Source organism: Solanum verrucosum, unplaced genomic scaffold (genome assembly GCF_900185275.1).
Source record: "Solanum verrucosum unplaced genomic scaffold, falcon-dt-bn FXZP01000049.1, whole genome shotgun sequence".
NCBI classification, from domain to species: domain Eukaryota; kingdom Viridiplantae; phylum Streptophyta; class Magnoliopsida; order Solanales; family Solanaceae; genus Solanum; species Solanum verrucosum.
Genome location: NW_026020221.1, coordinates 5731791 through 5754517, shown reverse-complemented (window position 1 = coordinate 5754517; position 22727 = coordinate 5731791). Strand labels below are relative to the sequence as shown.

Sequence of the window (22727 nt, the reverse complement as noted above, 5' to 3'; positions counted from 1 at the left end):
TCATCACATTTATGTAATTTTAGTAGTTGACATATATTTAATTTGTGTTAAAAAAAAATTACTTTTTGCCTTCAATTTGTGTTAGGCTCGATGGTAGTTTTTTGGTGCATCGTTCATGTTTTTCATTTCATATCTCACTAGTTTTTGTCTTACGATTAATATTATTATCAATTGTTTATGGTTCTTCACATTATTTTGTTGTTGTTACTGTTCCTTTCTTGATGTTATTGAATGTCTTGTAATGCTTTTCCATTATTTGTTATGTCTTCTTTACTTTTGTATTTTTCTTTCATACTATTTTGATACACATTACTTGAGTCGAGGGTCTTTTCGAAATAACCTCTCTACCTTCATAAAGTAGGAATAAGATCTGCATACAATACTCTCCCCCTCTCTATACCTTTCTACCTCCACGAAGAATGTTATTGTTGTTGAATCGTTGTCTTTCCAATCGAAAAGTAATTATGATTATCTTTTCACTTATCTTTAAATTGTGGCTATGTTTTAGATAACAACATTAAAAGTAGTGATGCCTTATTATTTCTACGTGATTTTTCATTATAAGACTTGAATCTGAGACTTCAAAAAAGTGATTATATCCATCTCATCATACTCTTTAGTGATTGCTAATGAGCTTCTAGTAAAACGGCTAAGACTGAAAGAGACCAGATCATGTGTTCATAGGAATGAGTTTCATTATTGTTTGGATGGTTGTTACGTATTGATTTGCATCGTATTATATTATTATATTGTATTATGTAGTATTATTTTGATAAATATAATGTATGAATTGATTGTATCATTTTTCATCATTACATAATGTCATACTTCAATAATTTGAAGAATGAACGTGGGCTTGCTTGCAAGGCCTTCAATTTTGTGATATGGAGCGCATATTGCTAAGCCTTTAATTTGTAATATGGGCTCTGGACCAAAGCCTTCAGAGTTCAGACCAATCAATTAAGGGTGTTTACTAAAGTGAAAATTTCATATATGACATATATTACTGTAATATTTTCAAGTTATAGCATTAGAATTAAACTTTCAAGTTGTAACAATTAAAAATTTCAAGTTGTAACAGTTTCTTAAAAAAAAAAGCTTTTTTAAAATAATTGTAGAAAATTGTTTTGAAAAAAATAAAAACATAAAAAAATAAAATAATTCGTTTCTGAAAAAAAAGGTAAAAAAAGGGAAATAAGTGTGTTAATTAAATTTGAATTGATTGAAGATAATTACTAATTAGCATAAATTAAGGAAATTCAAACTAATTAAAAATATTTAGTTTCCTTATTTCACTCTAATTTGTTAAAATTAATTAAAAATTCTGATTTCATCCATTTTCTTCCACGTTTCTCTCTCTTCGATTTTTTTCCAGAAATCTTGTCACTCTCATCTAATTCATATTCGTTTTTATTCAATAATCTTTATTTTATGGACGGCTTCTTATTAGCATTAATAAAACATGGTGGTAGATGGGATCCTTTAGGTTAGTGTTCTTTGTGATTTTTTATTTGTATTGTAATACAAACCAAACGTTCAAAAAAATTATGAACAATGATTCTGGAAAAAAATATATTTAGATTTTGTTTGTGAATAATAGTTTTAATTATGGCATTTTTGGTATGAATATTCACTTTTGAAATTACATAAAATTTGTTTGAAATTGGTATAGATTTTGTTTGAACATTCATTTATTTGTATGTTTCTGGTTAAAAAATTACATAAAATTTATTTGAATTTGGTATATTGGTTATACCATGTTGGTACGATTTTAGAATTATATTTGAATAAATTTCGTATATTGTTTGTCTAATAAATGACAATTAATAGTTAAAAGTGGTATTATTTTGGTATTATAGTGTCATGATCCTGTTGTGAAAAAGTGACGACTTATGTCATGAAATAGGTATAATTTTGGCATGAAATAGGCATGAAAAATGTTCATAATAATTATATGAAATTTGTATACTGATTTCAGATTTTTTTTGTTGTGTATAATAACTTGTAGGGAGACCACGAGTTGTAAATGGTTTGCTGATGTGAAATTCAAGAGGTCTAGGATTATGTGCAGTACATGTCGTCGGGAGGAACACAATAGGAAGACATGTTCAAATTACCCTTCTGAAAAAAAGACATAATTTATTTTTATTTTGATTTAGTTGTTTTATTGTGGCAAACTCATGTTTTGATTTATTTTGTCTTTTAAGTTAATGAATTATAATTTCAAAATATTTATTATGTGTGCTAGTTAATCATTTGTGTATTCAGTGTCTTTCAAATATATACTCAAAAAATAGGTAATGTTGGTATGCAATGGATATTGACTGGAAAAATTAAGTTAAATCTTAGTATGAAATTGGTATACATTTGGTATCCAACTGACGTCCCAGTGGTAAAATTGAAAAAAAAACATGTAATTGAGATTTCAACTGAAATAGCCAACGTAAAACTAGCTAATATTGTATCCAATTTGTATAAATTTAGTATTGAATTGATATCCCATTGGAAAATTGAAAAATCAACTTGTGGTTGAGATTTCAATCAAATTAGACAACCTAAACAAGTTAATATTGTATTCAATTGGTATCCAACAGATATCCCACTTGAAAATGAAAAAAAAAACAAAATGTAACTGATATTTCAACCAAATTAGACAATCTAAAACAAGTTAATATTTTATCCAATTTATATACACTTGGTATCCAACTTGAAATTTTAGAACAAAGACAAAAAATAAAAATGTATAAAATTAGTATCCAACGGGTATAAATCCGAGAAGAATAAATCCGGGAAGAATGAATTTTGAGAATAATAATGTAATAAATTCTTAATTCTAAAAAAATCAGATTAAAAAAAAAAACAATATCAAAATTTAAAATAAAAAAAAACATCAAGAAAAGCAAAAAAAAAAAAAAGATTAAAGAGAGAAAATTACATGTTAAAATATACGGTGATAATTTATTTTTTTTTTTAAAAATTAAAGGCCCCAATAGTCATTAATAAATAAAAGTTATTTGAATAAGTTAAAAAAATCCCTTAAAAGGTGTAATAGATAATTACAAATTGATTCTCTCTCATAAATATCATTTCTCTCACCTATTAATTATATAAAAGAAACTGCAATCAATACAATTAAATAATTAATAATATAAAAATATAAAAATATAAAAATATTAATCATTTAATAAAGTAAATTTTAATTGATTTTTAAATAAAGTTAAATTTAATTGATATGTTATAACCTGTAATTAAACTGTTATAAGTAAGAAATTTTTAAGAATTGGTTTAAAACTCGTAATATTGTCTCTTAAATGTGTATATGGTGTGATTTTTCCTTTACTAAATTAGTTCAAAATCGAATTGTATCGATAAACCAACAATGAATTTTATCTATCGGATTATTGTTATCGATTTATCGAATTAACAGTTCATGAAAAAAATATAATTTTATAGTTAACGATTTATGGATGTGAGGGTGATTACTCAATTTCTTTATGGAGTAAGTCGTTAACCTATTAAGTCTAAAATCACCAAAATTTACGTAAGGACGTTCAAAGTCAAACCGCATCAATAGCCCAACTACGAACTTAATCTATTGGATTATTGTTATCGATTTATTGAATTAACAGTTGTGAACATATTGCAATTTTATAGTCAACGACTAATCGATATGAGAACAGATTACTAAATTAGACATCAAGAATATATATGCACATCATTTTTAACAACAAGGGATGTATTCGTTAGTATTTTAGGGACTAATAAAGCATCAATTTTCTTTTCCCTCTATCTAAAATTACATGGATCTTAGCTTAAGTCGCGAACGCACACATGACAATAATTGAAAGGGATTTTTAAGGTGATATATATGTCTGATTTTATTAGAAAGCAAGTTGCAAGTCATCTTTAAATATATTCATAAAAAAATTGAAGTGATAAATTATGTATCATATGTGTGTGTTTAATAAGGGGGAAGTTATTTTGCAATTTAGCATATGTGTGTGTTTAATAAGGGGAAGCTATTTTGCAAAAAAATATTTCCTATAAAGTTATTTTGTTCCTTTTTATAAAAGGAACAAATAGCAAATTAAATGGTTGGGCTTCTTACAATGTGACTATTTCCATACAAATTATGAAATTATTTATTGTTATTTTCGACCTAATTTCTTATTGTCATTTAAAGCTATTTGATGGTTTTTTGTTTATATAATCCCAAATTCAACCGATAAAAAGTTGTAACTTCACTCAAATTTTATTTATACAAACTTGTAGGAGTCTATGAGAAGTCTTGTTTTTCCCTCTTCTTTTTAAATTTATTCTGATACAGTATAAACACTTGGAGTTTACATGCAGGTAGTTGTATGAGGATTGTCGGTTTATGACCTATTTTTTCAACCTTATTTAATGCTATTTGACGACTTTTTGTTCATGTAAATCCAAACACCATAAAACAAAGTTGTAACCTCCGGGGTCTATATGAGAAGAAGATAAATTAATTTTTATTTGTTTTCTTATGGGGTTTTTTCAGGTATATTACAAACACATGGAGATTTGCATGTAAGTAGTAGTTATAAGTAGAATACAAGAGATACTAATGGAGTTCATTTATTTTATGAGTGTTAAGTATTTTTATTTGTCATGTGATACTTTTAATTTACGATATCCAAACTATGTAAGTTTTGATCATTCTTTTAAAAATATATTTTTATAAGAGATAACAATGAATTTAGTGAACAATATAATAAAATATAAATAACAAACAAAAACAAATATTATATTTAAATTAACAATCTAATACAGCAATCCAAACAAGTTGTTATTTGTGTTGAATTTATTTTTTGAAAAAATGAAGTTGAAATAAGATTCTTTTAGTGTTTTGCAAACGAAATAAACAAAATGAGCCTAAAGCCCATCTCAATTTGTAATATGGGCTCCGGATCAATAACGATGTTTAGCAAGTTCGAAATCATCAAAACGTATTTAAGGATGTTCAAAATCGAACCATAATCGATAAACTGCAAACTTGACCTATTGGATTATTATTATCGATTTATCGAATTAATAGTTGACGAACAAATTACAATTTTATAATAAATGACTTATCAATGTGAGGGGGGATTAGTCAATTTTTTTTTATGGAGTAGCCGTTAACTTATAAATTTTACAATTATTTATATATTATTCATAAATAAAATATAAATATTTTGTTAAATTTTGATTAACTGAAGTCTTTAACTTCACCAGTTTCTCAAACCCAATACTTAAAATGTTAGCCCAATTATTACAACCCTAAGTTTAAGTCCATCAAAATCCAGTACTTTAGTCTTTATTTACCCTACCTCACATAAGATAGTCACACTTTCTTTTAATTGAATCACTTTGTTCGTGTAATAATAACTCTAGTATTGCTTAATTGCTTAATTGAATAAAAAAATTATTACTCCCAAACCGAAAAAAACCAGAAAAATTGAACAAAACCAAACCAAACTGACAATAACCAAACCGACAGTTATTTTTTTCATTTGATTTGATATGATTTTAGAATTTTAAAAACCGACTAAATTGGTTTGATTTTGCTTTTAACCAACAACCGAACCACAAATATCCTTTCCAATACTGAATCAATCAATATCTTATTAATAGACAAGCGAAATAGATCATTTAAAAGCTATAACCAATAACTTAAAGCATGAAACATAACTACCCACCCAATAACCCTCAAACAGGTTGAGATTTTACTAGTTTATTTATATTGCTTTGTTTATATTTTTCTTTATCCAAGTATATATTGTTGGAGAAATTTGTGATTGGCTGAATATTTAAAACATCATTTGCATAATTACTTTATTCCTTTGAATTGAGTTGTTAAGAATGCTTTTTAATATGTTTTTTATTTGACTCTAGTTCACAGTGCAATATTACAGGACTAAAGTGCTAAATTTTAAATATTTTGTCAATTTTGGTTATATTTTTAAATCGTACCATTAAAAAAAAAAAACAATGTCACTTATGGTACAATCTATAATTAGGTATCTTGGAATGTCCCAATTACTCTATCAAATTAATATTTGAATACGAGATTCTATCTTCAATTTTCTATTGGTAATTTAGTAAAATCTAAAATTGCATATACTCTAATCAAAACCTGAAGTCCTTGTTTAAAATTTAACGCACGTACACATGCACGCACACACACATGGACACACACTCATGACGATAGTTGAAAGAAATTTTTGAGATAATGAATGTGCCTGGTCTTATTAGGATGCAAGTTATAAATCATCATCAAGTATATTCATAAAACAATTTAAGTGATAAATTATGTATCATTTGTGTGTTTAGTAGGGAGAAGTTATTTTGCAGAAAAATATTTCTTATAAAGTTGCTTTGTCTTTTTTTATTTTATAAAAGGAACAAATGACAAATTAAATAGTTGGGATGCCTTTTAGAGTTTTGCTTCTTCTTACAATGTGGCTATTTGCATACAAATTATGTCATTATTAATTGTCATTTTACGACCTAATTTCTTATTGTTATTTAAGGCTATTTGATGATTTTTTTTAATATAATCCCAAACTCAACCGATTAAAAACTTGTAACTTCACTCAAATTTTGTTTATACAAACTTGTAGGAGTGTATGAGAAGTCTTCTTTTCCCCTCTTCTTTTTCAGTTTTTTTTTGACACAATACTAACACCTGGAGTTTGCATGCAGATAGTTGTCTGAAGATTGTCGTTTAATGACCTAATTTTTCAACCTTATATAATGCTATTTGACGACTTTTTGTTCATGTAAGTTTAACGTTTAGCGATAAAACAAAGTTGTAACCTCCGAGGTCTATATGAGAAGAATATAAGTTAATTTTTAATTATTTTTCTTCTTTTTGGGGATTTTCCCAATATGTTACAAACACGTGGAGATTTGAATGTTGGTAGTAGCTATAAGTAGAATACAAGCGATATTAATGGAGTTCATTTATTTTATTAGTGTTAAGTATTTTTATTTTACAAGTGTTAAGTATTTTTATTTGTCCTAATATATGTGATACTTTTTACTTTACGATATTTAAACTATGAAAATTTTGATCAACTAAGTAGTATTGATCTGAAACAAGTCATAGAAATTTGTATTACACTTTATTAAGAATAAAATAAAAAATTTAAGTTAAATTATTTCTACATATAAAAAAAGTGATTCTCTTTGAGAAAAAATAAAACAAAAGTGTTCCACATTTATTCAGGTGGAGAGAATATTAGTTATACAGTTCTTGTGCTATAAATAAGCACATGTACACCCCCAAATTTCACTCACTCTTATACTTCACAAGAAAAACTTCCTTTTGTTTCTGAAAAAAAAGTTTCAAATTTTCTATTTCAATTGTTCTAAAGAGCCAATTGATTCTCTATTTATGTAAATTAGTATATTTACAAGTATTTTTTTTTATTGCATTTTTATCAATTGTAACGCCACCATCTTATAATAAATGGCTTATAGGAATGATCACCTTTTCAACTACTGTTCATCACTTTTCCCATGTCATCAACAAGACGATTTTCAGGAATTCATCGATCAAGCTCTATACGAATCAGATGAATTTCGTATGTACGCTTACAAAATAAAAAGGTGCTCAAATCTCCGTAGTCATGACTGGACTTGTTGCCCCTTTACACATAGAGGGGAAAAAGCACGTCGTCGTGATCCTAGAGAATATAACTATTTACCAATTCCTTGCCCTGGCTATAAATTTGCATCGTGCATAAAAGGAGATAATTGTGAATTATGCCATGGAGTTTTTGAGTATTGGTTACACCCAGCAAAATATAGAACCCATCCATGCCATGCTGGCACGTTATGTGACAGACGAGTATGTTTTTTTGCTCATACACTAGAAGAGCTTCGTCCTGAAATTAACTATAATTGGTGTTATGTGTATCAATACCCTTTGCACATCCAACCTTACCCTGACATTTTAATTGAAGATGTACCAAAGGGTATTTGGATTGTTATTCCTTGTAATTATCAGTTGTCACCACCACATGATCAGTACTATGGTACTATAGTTTCTGAACCTGAAAATTTGTTAACTTCTCAACAAATTTCTCCTATTTCGTCTCAATCAAAAATTGACCTTCAAAATGAAAGTGATTTTTCACTTTTTTCAACTAGCCATTCTAAATTAATTGAGGATTTGAAGAATCTTGAGATTGGGAGTACCTCTCATGCTAAGGTGAATATAATGGATGATGAAAAGGGAAAAAAGTCAGTGGAGTTTGAGTTTGAGTCAGAAGATCAAGAATTTCAAAACTTTAATTGGGTAACTGACTTGTTGATGGATGAATTAGAGGATACAAGCTTGTAAACATTTTTCTATATGATGTAGGATAATTAATTAAATAAATAAGTATTATCATTTAAAGAGGATAGTTATGTTAATAACTTCTAACTCTTTTTGGTCATTATTAGTTAATTATATTCTTCAATTGATCCTTTAAAGAAGAAATTGTGTGAAGAGAAATTTGTTTTATGATATATATGATAAAGTTTGATTTTAATTCAATTTAGTGACTTTACTGATACAAGAGTAAAGTTCATCAATCATATGTGAAATTAAAGCTTCAAACGTAACATAGGCAACACAATGACCCAATATACTCAAAATTAACATCCGCAATGAATGCACCATCTCATAGTCTCCAAGGACTTGTTTCTTTGATTTTACTTGTGGTCATTAAACTTTATCTGCTATAATAACAAAGTTGCATAATTCTGAGGTTTTTACCTTATATTTTTATGTTTTGTATCGAAAATGAAAAATTCATATAAACTGAAGCAATATATATATATATTATTTATTCATCACTGTGTAGTTTTTTTTATTTTCACTCGATGTTTGATATTCACATTGAAACCCAACAGAATACACGTGCAAAGCATGTGTCCAGATTTTGTTTCTACTTTAGTATAGTTACAATTGATGTGTCTTTTAATTACTTTATTTTAATAGCATTCATAGTTTAAGCTTACATTTTTTAAAATCATTATCTTAAATATTATATACTTCTTCCGTCTTAATAAAAAGTTTAAATTGATTAAGATAGGGTATGTGTGCAAAAAACACGTGTTCAGATACTGGTGTGTGTATATATATATATATATATATATATATATTGTGTGTGTAATTAATATAGAGCAACTTTCACATATAGCAAACACAAAAATCATATTTGTATGCTATATTTATAGTTTGCATAATTACGCTCCATAACAAACATAAATATGTATATTTCGCTATACATATACAAAAGATCAATTGTTTAATCTGTGTTTGTATAAAGCGAGAAACAGAGAAAGGCAAAAAAGAACTAGGAAGGGAAATATTTGTATTGTATAATTATAAGTGTATAGGACGAAGATATACGTATTTTCATGTGTATATACAATTTTCTCTCGCTTTATACAAACAGAAACACAATTTATACATTTCTGTTTGTATAAGCGAGAGAGGCGAGGGACAGACTGGCGAGCGAGATCGGGGAGAGGGGAGAGAGGGGAACGAAAATATATGTATATAAACAATTTTCTCTCGCTTTATACAAACACAAACACATTTTATACATTTGCGTTTGTATAAAAAGCGAGAGAGGCGAGGGAGAGAACGAGAGTGACGAGCGAGATTCACCAGGAGAGAGGCGAAATAACAACAGTTTGCTATGGGGTACAATTAAATCAAACTATGTTTATAGTATTTAATTTAAATTAATAGTTTGCTATTATATATAATTTTCCCATTAATATATAGCGTGTATACCGATTAAAAAAAATAAGCACAGTTAGCTGCTAGATTGAATCGACGTGTGATGAGATGGATTTAGTTCCATATGATGAAAGAGGTTCCAATTCCAAAGCTTAATGCTGATTTTGATGCATCTCTCCACATAACCAAATCAACTGATGAAAAATAATAATAATTCCAAACCAAAGAAGAGAAAATTAGAATCAAATATTTTGTCTCATGTTTGTGTTGGAGTTCGATTATTTGGATTCGTGTCATGTACGGTCTCATTCAGGAGAAACGCTCCCATCAAAAAAAATTCTACCCATAGCTTGAACTTGAGACTTTTGATTAAGGGAGGAGCATCCCCTCTTAACATATGACGGCGTTTTTGAAGTAGAAGAGAAATTTGAAAACCAAACTTATTATATATTCTCAATTTTTAAGTAACAATTCACTTGTAATGTGTATAACAAAACCAGTCTTGTCCATTCTGAAAAACTAAAATTGTCAAAACTCATAAACCAATATCAATAATGGTTTCTTATTCGTTTTCTCTAAATTCTAATTAAGTTTTTGATATTTTTCTTCGTTTTTTCTTGAGTTTATTTAAAGGAACAATATTGAACACTTATAATTTTATTTTTTTTAGGAAATCAAATAAAATAAGTATCCACCTTTTTTATGTTTATTTTTGAAAGTTGAGTTTTCCTTAATAGTATTTTTTATGTGTTAGAATTCATGTTTCAATTCTTCTTTTTCAGATACCGCGTATGTGAAATTTAGTAGCTTGACTAATATAAATTCAAGTTTGACAGATTTACTAACGGAGATAAAGTGGAATTATCATGAAGTTATTTATCTCTATTACTCGAATCTAAGATCTGTGATTAATATATTGGAAGGAATTTCAACAATCCCTCCACACCTCTTGCTAGTAAGTTTCAAAATATCTGAATTCATTTATGTTTCATCGATTTATATCCAATTTTCCTTGAATATATTTGTTTTATTGGTTGAAGGATCAACGACACATATTTCAATTGATTAAATATTACATGTACTGATCCAGGTATTACAATGACCAAAATTGGTGAAAGATCTGCACAGAATAGGAGTGCTTCTTATGCTAATGTGAATAAAATGCATGATAAATCAGTTTCTTGACATGTGCGTTGCGCGTGTATGTCTATAATACAAGATTTAATAAAATAACATTAATATTATATTAAATCAAAGCTTTGAGTAAATAATTATGCTCCCTATGTTCCAAATTTATGTAACGCCTTTTAAATTTTCAAGAGTCAATTGTTTAAATTTTGATGGTGCATTCGAACATGATATTTTGGATTTAAAAAAAATAATTAAATTTACATATTTGTAAACTACATACCTATATGTTACAATAATTGATAATTTAAAAACATTTAAAAGACAAAAAAAATTTTGATCAAAGAAAAGCTCATCTAACTTTCGAAATCCGAACAATCCCATATAAATTAAGACGATAAGAGTATATGAAAGAACAAAATATAAGTTATATCACTTTTCACTTTAAGCATGTAGTATTTCAAAATTATTGAAACATAAGACATCAACAAATCCATGGAAGATTATCACAAGTTAAATAAATACCATGATCTCTTTTTATGAAAGCTCAAAATTTCATTAAATAAAAATATTGAAGGTATGAGATGCTCGAATTTGACTTCTCGCTATGAAAAATTTCTTGGTAGGAAGCATTTCCCCCAAATAAGATCCGGCACGACTCTGGATTAATCGTTGTTGTTTCAAGACCACACAACATAAAAATATGAAACGTCTCACAAGAACATTTTGGCTGAGCAATTTATTTGAAGTTCATAATAGTAAAGTACAACAGCATTACAGTTCTATCCACTATATATCCCCATCTAAAAAACCAACTTCTAAAACATATATTATGCCTGAAACTGCAGAAATAAACACTGCAACTTAGACATGGAAACGCAACGAAGTGAAAATATCAAAGGAGGGAGAAAGAGTCCTATACTTGAAAAGCAATTCTTGTGGTTTGTATAGGCCATTTGGATACTGGTAGATGAAAAGAATGGAACTGGCACAGCCTCGAAAACAAGGCATTGCGATTGGAATGGCGACTCTGGAAGCAATTCTAGCTAGCAGAATCTGACATCTAATTAGAACAGCAGCCGCTTTTTTGGTTCACAGGTTGTCCCCGTATCTGCACGGTGGGTGGCTTTGCATTGTTTGATGCTGGCTGGGTTGCCATCCTGTATCAAGTAGTAAAAAGCGTCAAACACTAATCCACTGAAGACAGAACCCCCCACATACCCCGAAGAAGTGGCAACAGAACCAGAATAATGAAACAGAAAATACCTATTCTTTATTTCAGCTGCCATTGCCATGAAAGCTTGTTCAACATTAGTGGCACTCTTTGCACTTGCCTCCATAAATGGAATGCCAATTTCATCAGCAAAAGCCTTGTATGTGAATCAAGAACTATTTCAGTCAATCAAGCATTGTACTAGAAGGACAAACTCAAAAAAGAAAATGAACAGAATGCTAGATCTTAACCTTTGCTGTATCATACGACACTGCTCGGTTATCATTCAAGTCAGACTTATTTCCAACCAAAAGCTTGTTCACGTTTTCGCTTGCATAGCGATCAATTTCACTCAACCATTGCTTAACATTGTTGAAACTTTCTTGATCAGTTATATCATAAACTATCTGCCAGAATATTCAAAAAAGAGGAATAAGAAAAAAAGATTTCGTCAAGCGAAAAGGTAAAAAAAACAACCGATTGATTGCTTTACAAAGGAGTCAGGCAAACATACTATAATGCCATGTGCCCCACGGTAGTAACTACTTGTGATTGTCCTGAAACGTTCTTGTCCAGCAGTGTCCCACTGGCAAATGCAACACAGACGAGGACTTTAAATTTCACTTTGAAAATGCATAATGACAGAAACAAAAACTACTGCATAAATTCAGATCATGTTCACTTGTAATAGAACACAACTCAATCCTAGAACACCTGATATCGGTATGGAAGAATTGAAATAAAGATTGCAAGTGAGTTAATCAATCCATGGCAAACTACACAGAATGTTTCAACAGAAATAAAAGAAGTGTTCATCACTTAGCTAATTTTTTACTCTAAAGCTACTTGACCTTTCCAAATGAAAATATTTAACTAAATAATGTCAATTCTCAAAGAAAAAAGTAAGACAAGAAAACCATACAATTTGAAGTTTAATAGTCTTCCCATCTTGCTCCACAGTACGTATTTTCTGCAACATAAAATTAGGAACTTAACCAACTGTAAGAATGTTGTATATGTAACTTCACTAGTATTAATTTTGTCTTACAAAGTCAACACCAATTGTGCTGATGTAGCTGTCCAAATAAGAATCATCCTGCATCAGAAGATAAGGAAACAGTTAATCAACTTATAAGACATAATGAACTGAAAATGTAACACATTTGTTCGGACACAAAGCAAGAAATTTCCAAAACCATTAAATCCAATGCCCATCACAAATGCTAAACTTGGTAAAACGGCATCAGTAATAGAGTTCACATCAATATCAAAAGACAATTTACACCATGATTTTTACAACCGCAGACATTTGAAATAAAAATTGACTGTACATTTATCGTCAAGGCATATATGATTTCATTCTTTCCACACAGCCCAAGAAATGCTGGCAAATGCTCTCTTCCTTTTCTCTATTTTTTTTTTGAAACTGGTAACTTCTTCCTTTCTCTATTTCCCAACTCTCAGTTGTTGCTTTAAGCTTTTATTAGCTTATCCAAATGTGTTTTGACAGAAGGGTCAGACCTCGATATCAAACAAAAGACAAATAAACTAGAAATGTGGCATTCACAAGGATGGTCATGATCTAATTGTGCAACACGGGGCAAACCTTCATATCTGCTCCTAAATACACTAGCACATATCAACATGGGCAATTTCCTAGTTTCATTGCTTATATCAGCCATTATAAGAATCATGCAAGTAACATTCAACTCAGATGCAGGAGTGACTAAAAGTAAGACATTATTGAGTGGGATGAATATACTTACGGCAAATCTCAGGAGAAGACATGACTTTCCAACACCTGAATCTCCTATTAACAAAAGTTTGAACAAGTAATCACTGCAGAAAGCATAAGAAGAGATGGTGTTAAGTTCCATTTGAGCTGAAAATAACAATAACCTTATAGGCAGATGGATTTTCATGAAGGAAACTGTTAAGAAACAAGTCACATCCAGTAAACCTTCTGGCATCTTTAGGTCAAGGTGCAAACTAGTAACCAGCAAGAATGAGTGAACATTGCACCCAAGGGTGTGGCCTAAGGGTCAAATGAAGTAGGTTGAGAACCATATGGTCGCAGTTCAAATTCAAGTGTCGGCAAAACACTAGGTGATTTCTTCCTATCTGCAGTGGCGGCCTATCTCTGTTAAAGCCTTGGTAGATAGAGGAACCCGGTAGCTACCCCATGTAAGTTGCCCCAGACACCACAGTGATCAAATCCTTATCAATCAAATCCAGCAAAAGTTCTCTATGAGCACCTCGACTAAGTCAAAAAAGTGATAAAGACAGTTCCTTTTTTATCTTTTGATTATGGTAGTGTCTTAGCCAACTTGAATGTACCTACACTAATCCAATCCATGGGGCAGCCTACTACAGCCAACAAGCACAAGTGCAAGATAAATCAATGCACAGAGAGAACTCACATTATTCCCCTTTCCCGAATTGATTTGGATAATAGACAGAAACTAAAAACTAAAATGTTAACAACCAAACTCGTAAATCATCAAATAAGAATCAAAGTAAATGACCAATATTAGCACTCAAAGGCATCTCAGGTTCAAGTTTATTCCTATCTATTCTAGCCTTGGTGCACAGAATTATCCGAATCCGGTGAATTAAACATGCCCTGGACACCACAATTATAAAAAAAAAATTGCCCAATTTTAAAACTATCATGGATCTAAAGAGCACAATCAACAAATCCAGCATAAATCAACATATTCAATCAATTTTATCAACAAAAAACAAATGCTAGAAATGTAATTCAAAGGAGAAAGGAAGGGTAACTAACTATTCGGGATTCATGATTTTGCGAAACGAAGAAGTCGACTGATCCAAAGGCGAAGGGAACCAGGATGTCTCTGTTCTCTACGGCAGGATATCGCCGGAAAATCGGATCGTCGCCGGAAATCGCCGAGGAGAAATGTTGACAGCGCGTGAGAGAGAGAGATCAAAATATGTGGAAGTAGAGTAATTAATTACTTTATATATATATGGGCACCAACTAATTAATTGAATCAAATTATTTGGACCACATATATAGTTGTTAAGGTGGATGAGAAAATTATAAAATTGGTACCTTATGTTTGGATAAGTTCAAAATGATCCTCTATATATAATTTTTGAGCAATTTAATTGCGTGCTCATTTGATCCGAATCGCTAAAATACCACACATCCATTACAATATTCTCATTTCCACGACTTGTATTCTTTGAATATTAGAGTTCTTCATTGGTTAAAACTCCACCCCGTACAATAAAGTTGGTCTAACCATCACTTTGTAGAACATACGTAAGTTTAGGTGGCATCTTTTTACCATATAATTAAGACTCCGAAGGTAGCCGCAACTTCAACCATGATGCATCAATATGATGTGCAACATCATCATCCATTCCCTATTTTTCGGAATTACAAGTCTGAGATACTTGAAACTATCTTTCTTGGGATAGTCTGTGTGTCAAGTCTCATTTCTACATCTGCCATGTAGTGTACCACTTAATTTGCACTCTAATATTTCGTTTAGTCTTGCTCAACCTGATGAATTCATTAAACTACAGAGTTTGTCTCCACACCTTCAACATTGCATTAACTTTGATGTGTGTTTCATCAGATACGATGTCATCCACAACTAACATACATCATGACACTTCATTTTAAATATACCACGTCAATTCGTCCATCACCAAAATAAATAGAAATAGGCTAAGAATGAATCTTTGGTAAAACCCTATTTCAATTGAGATGTGCTCTGAGTCTCCTCACACCGTTTTGGCTCGGGTTTTGGTTTCATCATGTCCTTTATCGCCCTAATATAAGCTACTACTACACTATAGCCTCTAGTCATCTCTAGAAGATTTCCCTCGAGACTTTATCATAGGCCTTCCAAGGTCAATAAATGCTACATGTAAAAGTCCATGTTCCTAATTTTTCAATATTTCTCCATCGATCTTCTCACAAAATGAATAACTTCTATAGTTGACAACAGACCAATGTACAAAACTCAAGGAGGCTGCTGGTGATGGTTGTAATCAGTGTGAAACTTCATTTGAAGAAGATTGAGAAACTAAAGAAAGAATTAACTAAATTTAGACTTTGGTGTCAAGTTATCGCGTTCTCAGACTTGAACAAAAAAGCTCGTTCTTACTTACAAAAAATAATAACCAATCGAAGTCGAGAAATTTCCAGTGAATGGATACTCAAGATAAAATAAGAAATAATAAATTTGATTGATTCAACTTATAAGATTTTGGAACAATTAGAAAATTACTAATGATAAGAAAAATCGAAACAATTCAATTTGAACAACGAAGGACAATTAATCAACCTATAACAATTTTTCCAACAACTCTTACGAGACTCTGAATAGTTATTTGAACAAGAAATTGCATTTATGTACCTTTACCATTAGGTACACAAGTCACAACATATAAATTGTGATGTGTAGTTTTTAGTTTTTTTTAATGAATAAAGGTAAATGGGTGTACAAAAAACTTTTTCCAAAGAATTGGCCTTGTAAATCATTGGGCTAAACCAGCAAAAGTTAAAAGACAGTATTTTTCTGTTTTAATTTATGTGATACTTTTTAGATTTCGAGATTTAAAGAAATCTATTTTTTATCATAATTTCTTCATATATTTTTTATATATTTTGAATTGTCAATTATTGCGACTTATAGTACTTTTTACGTAGTTTATAAATATATAAATTTTATTTTAAAAAAATTGAAGATACCATACTCAAAGACTCTCGAAAAACGAAAAGTGCCACATAAATTGAGACATAAGGAGTAATTGATATTTCTTCATTGATCCACCATATAAATTTGAACTTTTTCCAAAGGCATCAATACATAGACAAAATGAAACTTTCATATTTGAAGTGATTATCAAGAACTTAGTAACAACTTGTCCCAAAAAAAAAGTGTAAACATAAGTGAAAAGAAAACAAAATCATTTTTCTGTATAGGACTTTTGACGACTTTGCCCTTGTTTTATCAAATCGCGGTCCCTCGATTCTAGGGGTAAATTAGTAACATGCGTTCCATCAGGATCGAGATCTCCCTCTATGGTCAATCCTTCTATTCTTGTAGCAATTCCTTCCCCTTTCAATATTGATGCATCAATATCTATTTTACAAAATAACAAGCAATTTTATTTAATTAATTGATTAATAATTCAAAAAAATCATTAAAAAAATGTATAGAATTAATTTACCTGGATTAGAAAAAAACCATAGGATAAATCCACACAATAATAACACAAAAGGTATTATATGAACAACATTTTCTGCAAATTTTGCATGAGATTTTTCCTTTTTTGAAATATCAGAGAGTGGTTCATGTATTGGTAATAATTCACTAGCTTCTAAAGACAATGCTCGTAGCGCCGGAGACACCTTTGTTAATGAGGATGATGAATTAGAAGACGATGAATAATAACTCGTGAAATTATAATTGTCTGGGACACGAGTAGTACTCGATGATCTATACATCTTTTAATGTTTTTTTTTCGCGATAAGCTATAGTTTTTTTTTTGTGTGTTAACTCAACTATTGGTTAAATATTGAAAAAGCAAAAAGAAAAAAATAGTGAGAGAGTAAAAAGGCGAAATAAATGAAGTAGGATCTGACTAGTTCTTTATAGAATATTTATATAATCAGGTTATTTATTAAATATGATTTTTTTAATTAATATGCATCAATAGCGTACATAAAAATTATCAAGTATCCTTTTTTTTTTTTTTTAATAACAAGTCAAGATTGTAAATTTTATTTTGATGAAAAGTTAAATGTAAATAACTTTTGGTTAACTTAATTGTGTTGGAAATAATTTATATTGTCATTGTTCATATAAGTTAAACTTGCCTAAGCCGGCCAGCTCATAATAGAATAGATAGGTGAAGCAGTCAATTGTTGTTAAAATTATTTTTAATTATATACTGCAAATTCCCAAAGAACATCATCAAACACACTGGAATTAATAATAATCTTTATTATGTCTTATATATAAGAATACAAAACTCAAAATGTTTTGCAAACATTTATATTTATCATATAGGTATATATTCCATTATTATACATTTATACTCATTTACTAGATTCTCACGGTATACTAGACATATCAAACCCTATTATAACACGTACATTAAAGTTCACAATACTTGATTAATATTATGTAAACAAATATATTACACATCCAATATATTTAACTATCCACGATTATCTCTCTCCTTTGAAATTGATGGCGCGAGGTCGCTATCATAGCCACTTGAGCCACTACTATCACCACCACCAGAACCATAACCAAACCCCCAGCCTCGACCTAACCCATTAGGCGACCTACTTGAGCCGGAGCCATAACCCCATCCTCCTCCAGGACTAGAACCCCAACCCCAGTTGTAATCCCAGTTAGGTCCACGTGTTGCACCACTTTCATCACCACTAGGGGATGGAGATGTTTCCGAGGTGGTCATCTCCCTTCCACCATCTCCACCACCGGTGTTGAAGGCTAGATAATGAGGTGTGATAAACAAAATGATCATAAGAATGAAATGAGAAGTGTTTTTTTGCATTATTATGCTAACAATATTTATATCCTCTTCTTTGTTATTGTTGGTCAAAATTGTGACTTTTAAGATTTGTACATGAGGATAGTGGGTATTTATTTATTTATGGACCCGTGACACTAAAAGAAGTCCATGGACCTTACACATGCACTTGTCAAGAAGAGATATATAATGGACTAATTAATGGTGCATCTTCCACCCATATTATAGTTGAATTTTAATTAATTTTAGGTATATTAACGATATAAAAAATATTTACCTTTATCGCATTAAATAGTGATTGGTATATAATACATAGAAAACTCTTTATATTTGGTCTGATATTGCGATATGAAAGATATCGTAATAAGAATATAAATTGCACTAATTATATAATATTTGTTTATACTATCGGTATATGTAAAAAAAAATTATGTGTATATTTACGTAAGAGAAAATGGTCAAATGCTCCCTTAAGTTATGACCGAATTCTACATTTTCAAAATTTTAATTAAGAGCGTAGAAATTCAGTCATTCATCACAAATCTTGGTGTGGTCCTTTTGACTTACATGTTTAACACACTATGCACATCGCTTTCTATGGTGCAAATAGCACTCATCACTTGCATTGAAACTCTAACTTTTGTGTAGTTGGATGAAATTATTATGACCTAAAACTAACACATGTCATCACCAACATATCCAAACGGAGAAATTTTTTTATCTTAAAAGAATTTTGTTCAATTGATGAAAGAGATGTCAAAATCGATTTGAAAATTATTGGTTCTTATAATGATTTAAAATAATCAATATACAATTTAATGGATTCACAATCAAACTTTATACATTTTTGATAACTTTATAAAGACATACACATATATATCAGAAAAATTATTGAATTTACGTGAACCTGTAACTTTTACGCTATATCTGTCCCAATAGAAACTTGACACATGGACATTATCTCTTGATAACATCTAATCAGTTGGATATTCATGGGATACCAATGATCTTATTATTCCTCAACTAAATTGTAGTTGGTAGTTAATAGAACTTTAATTTAAGCTTGATTTATGTAAGACATTTAAATCTGACAAAAAAGATCAAAATAAATCTTATTTTTATAATGTTATAAAAAATAACAAAATTATTTAAAGTATAATGTCAAAAGTATTATATCTCAGTTCAAAAGAAAGCTAAGATGGAAAACTTTTGTCTAAAGAAATTACAAATATGCAGAAATCTTTAGATGGAAATATTTTTAATTATCAAAGTATGTACCAATGTAATTTTTTTTTTGTCAAAGTGGTGTAATGTATAAATATTTAAAATATTTGGTCAAATTACTAGACATATTATTTGTTAAGTTAGAGAGGAAAAATTATCTAAATAAACATCTTATTTTACCATAATCTCTAAAATTCCTTATCATTTAAAAAATTTCAAAAATCTCCTCTTGGATACATCACTCTCCTCTCGCTGATACATCCATATCCTCCTCTCGGGTACATCCCTCCCCTCTCCAATACATTCCCTATGTATCTGGATGTCTGCTGATGTATTCAAAAGTCCCGCGATGTATTCGGATGTCTGTTGAGTATCCGGAAGTCCCGTGATGTATCTGGATGTCTTATCCCTCTCTGATACATCCCTCCCCTCTTGGATACATCCCTCACTATGTATCCAGATGTCCAGTGATGTATCCGGAAGTCCAGTGATGTATCCGGAAGTCCAGTGATGTATCCGGAAATTTAGTGATGTATACGAGATCCATATATTTTAAGAATTTTTTGTAATTTAAAAGAGTAGGAAAATAATGTAATTAGCTCTTGACACCATGAGATTTATGTAATATATGCGACTTTGTAACAATAAGACATTTAGTATTGCTTTCTTTACCATGAAAATAGATGACTTCGCAATAAAAGTGGGAAAACAGTTATATTAAAATAATTAATATTTGAGTGAGGTTGTTATAAAGAGCGCAATGTTATAAAGATTGTTACTGTGGTTATAGGTAAAAAAAAAAATGTGCGAAAAAAATTTGGCTTTATTTTTCTTCATTAGGAGACTTCTTGTCAGAGCTCAAACATGAGACTTTTGGGTAAAGATGAAGGAATATTTATCATTCTACTATAATCTTTGATGATAAAAACTTGACGTTTATAGTAAAATGTTATATAAGAATGATATTACAGGTGACATTTATAGTAAGATGTTATATAAAAATGATATTACAGGTGACATTTATAGTAAGATGTTATATAAAAATGATATTAAGGAATGATGACTATACTGATGGTATATATATAAGTTAATAATAGGTGTGTATTATCCTTGGAAATGAGGAACCAGAGGATTAAGCATGTGTTAATCATGGGCAGAACTAGACTATATGCTTATTGGTTTGGGAAAAAAGTCTGAAATATATCTGAACTTTGATCAAAATTGTTGTAATAATATCAAATTTTGGAAAAGACCTTTTACCCATGCACTATTTAATAGTGTATTTTAAAAGTATATATGTGCCCACGTGGACATCATAAATTTTGCATCATTATGAATAGTAACGTGTCCACGTGGGCACATATATACCTTTAAAATACACTACTTTAAATAGTGCGGGGGGTAAAAGGTCCTCCATAAAGTTTGGTATCGTAACAACAATTTCAGCCAAAGTTAGAGTATTTTTCAAACCCTTTTCCCTATTGGTTTTGATCGAACTCAATAATTTTGGTCAAAATTTGGTATTGTCTTAAGAAATTCATTCAAAATATACAAATTATTAATCCTTTTGTTTCAATTTATACAACACTTTCACTTCTTGAAGTCAATTTAAGTATTTCATTTGTAAAGTTAAATTAAATGTATAAATTTTAGGGAAAATGCATAAGTACCCCCCCAGCCTATGCCCGAAATCTCAGAGACACACCTAACCTTTACTAAGGTCCTATTACCCCCCCCGAACTTATTTTTTTATTAATTTTTTACCACCTTTTGGCCTACGTGGCTGAGTCCGTGACTTCACCTATGTTAGGCGCGTGGGTGCAATTTTTAGACAACACTGACCAATAAAAATTGGCCACGTGTTAAAATAAACTTTATTGTTGTTTATTGTTCTTCATCTTTAACTAAGTTTTCTTCTTCTTTATTGTTCTTCATCTTTAGAAAAAAAAAACCTCCATTATCATTATCATTCAAGTTAAATTTCTTCTTGTTTCGAAAAGGTAAAGTAAAATTTTAATATATTCTTTATAATTACACCTTTTTATTTCGATTGTTAGTTCTGATTTTAAATTTCTTTCACAATTTTTATGTATAAATATTAGGGTTATGACAAAATCCGAGTTGAATAAGTTGTGTATGGAGCTAGGTGAAGGATGTCCCTTGCTGAGGGATATTGTGTTGTCTCACTGTCGTCAAATAACAGATGTAGGGTTAAGTTATATTGCTAATAGGTGTACCTTGTTGGAAACTAGCCACATGGTCTATTGCCCTGATATCACCGCTGCTGGAGTAGCTACGGTGATTACGAGCTGCACAAATATAAAGAAATTAAGTTCTTGTAGAGAAGTGGAAAGTGAGTCCAAGAACCAAAAGGAGAGCAGGATCCATCATCTCCTATCTCTGTGTTGATCTGTAGATCTCTGTACACGTGTTAGTGTAATCTATTCCTTGCAGCCTCCAATCGAAAGCAGCAAGGGTAAAACAGACTATCGTTGTGGATAGCCAGTTTAAGTTGCAAATTACCCCGACTTAAAGTGATAGTTTTACTTTTGGGAAAGTTGAAAAAGTGATAGCTTTTTTGAATTTTTGGGAAGTGTAAAAGTTATTTTGAACTGATAGCTTATACTTTTTAGAAAGTTGAAAAAATGGGCCCAACGCGTGTTGAACAACTCTTTCAGTCTATCTGATTTATATTGCCACGTAGGCCAAAATGTGGTAAAAAATTAATAAAAAAATAAGTTCGGGGGGGGGGGGGGGTAATAGGACCTTAGTAAAGGTTAGGTGTGTCTCTGGGATTTCGGGCATAGGCTGGGGGGGTACTTATGCATTTTCCCTAAATTTTAGGAATAACATAGTTTTAATATG

The 22727-nt window shown here is 30.2% G+C and overlaps 4 protein-coding genes across 4 annotated transcripts; 1 reads left to right on the top strand and 3 right to left on the bottom strand.

Annotated features, from left to right (window-relative positions):
* Positions 1-7483: 7483 nt before the first annotated feature.
* On the top strand, positions 7484-8359 carry LOC125831415 (zinc finger CCCH domain-containing protein 23-like). The gene has a single exon (XM_049510619.1). The coding sequence runs from the start codon at positions 7484-7486 to the stop codon at positions 8357-8359; it is 876 nt and encodes a 291-aa protein (XP_049366576.1).
* A 3236-nt stretch (positions 8360-11595) lies between these two features.
* LOC125831295 (ras-related protein RABD2a) lies at positions 11596-15059 on the bottom strand. The gene is made up of 8 exons (XM_049510493.1): positions 14884-15059; positions 13862-13934; positions 13144-13191; positions 13018-13065; positions 12610-12681; positions 12347-12502; positions 12149-12252; positions 11596-12042 (listed from the first exon to the last, which is right to left on the bottom strand). Exons 1-8 carry the CDS (start codon positions 14895-14897, stop codon positions 11946-11948), a joined length of 612 nt encoding a protein of 203 aa, XP_049366450.1. The 5' UTR covers positions 14898-15059; the 3' UTR covers positions 11596-11945.
* Positions 15060-17027: 1968 nt separating this feature from the next.
* On the bottom strand, positions 17028-17583 carry LOC125831301 (uncharacterized). The gene is made up of 2 exons (XM_049510500.1): positions 17307-17583; positions 17028-17218 (listed from the first exon to the last, which is right to left on the bottom strand). Exons 1-2 carry the CDS (start codon positions 17581-17583, stop codon positions 17043-17045), a joined length of 453 nt encoding a protein of 150 aa, XP_049366457.1. The 3' UTR covers positions 17028-17042.
* Positions 17584-18299: 716 nt separating this feature from the next.
* Positions 18300-18662, bottom strand: LOC125831413 (putative glycine-rich cell wall structural protein 1). The gene has a single exon (XM_049510618.1). It carries the CDS (start codon positions 18660-18662, stop codon positions 18300-18302), a length of 363 nt encoding a protein of 120 aa, XP_049366575.1.
* Positions 18663-22727: the final 4065 nt, after the last annotated feature.

Excerpts from the sequence above, each read along its gene's own strand:
- LOC125831415 (XM_049510619.1), top strand. The coding sequence starts at position 7,484 with ATGGCTTATAGGAATGATCACCTTTTCAACTACTGTTCATCACTTTTC.
- LOC125831301 (XM_049510500.1), bottom strand. The coding sequence starts at position 17,583 with ATGTATAGATCATCGAGTACTACTCGTGTCCCAGACAATTATAATTTC. Across the intron at positions 17,219-17,306 it reads ATGGTTTTTTTCTAATCCAG|ATATTGATGCATCAATATTG; the intron begins GTAAATTAATTC and ends TTTGTAAAATAG.
- LOC125831295 (XM_049510493.1), bottom strand. Across the intron at positions 13,066-13,143 it reads GCACAATTGGTGTTGACTTT|AAAATACGTACTGTGGAGCA; the intron begins GTAAGACAAAAT and ends TTTATGTTGCAG. Across the intron at positions 12,253-12,346 it reads TGTCGTATGATACAGCAAAG|GCTTTTGCTGATGAAATTGG; the intron begins GTTAAGATCTAG and ends TTCACATACAAG.
- LOC125831413 (XM_049510618.1), bottom strand. The coding sequence starts at position 18,662 with ATGCAAAAAAACACTTCTCATTTCATTCTTATGATCATTTTGTTTATC.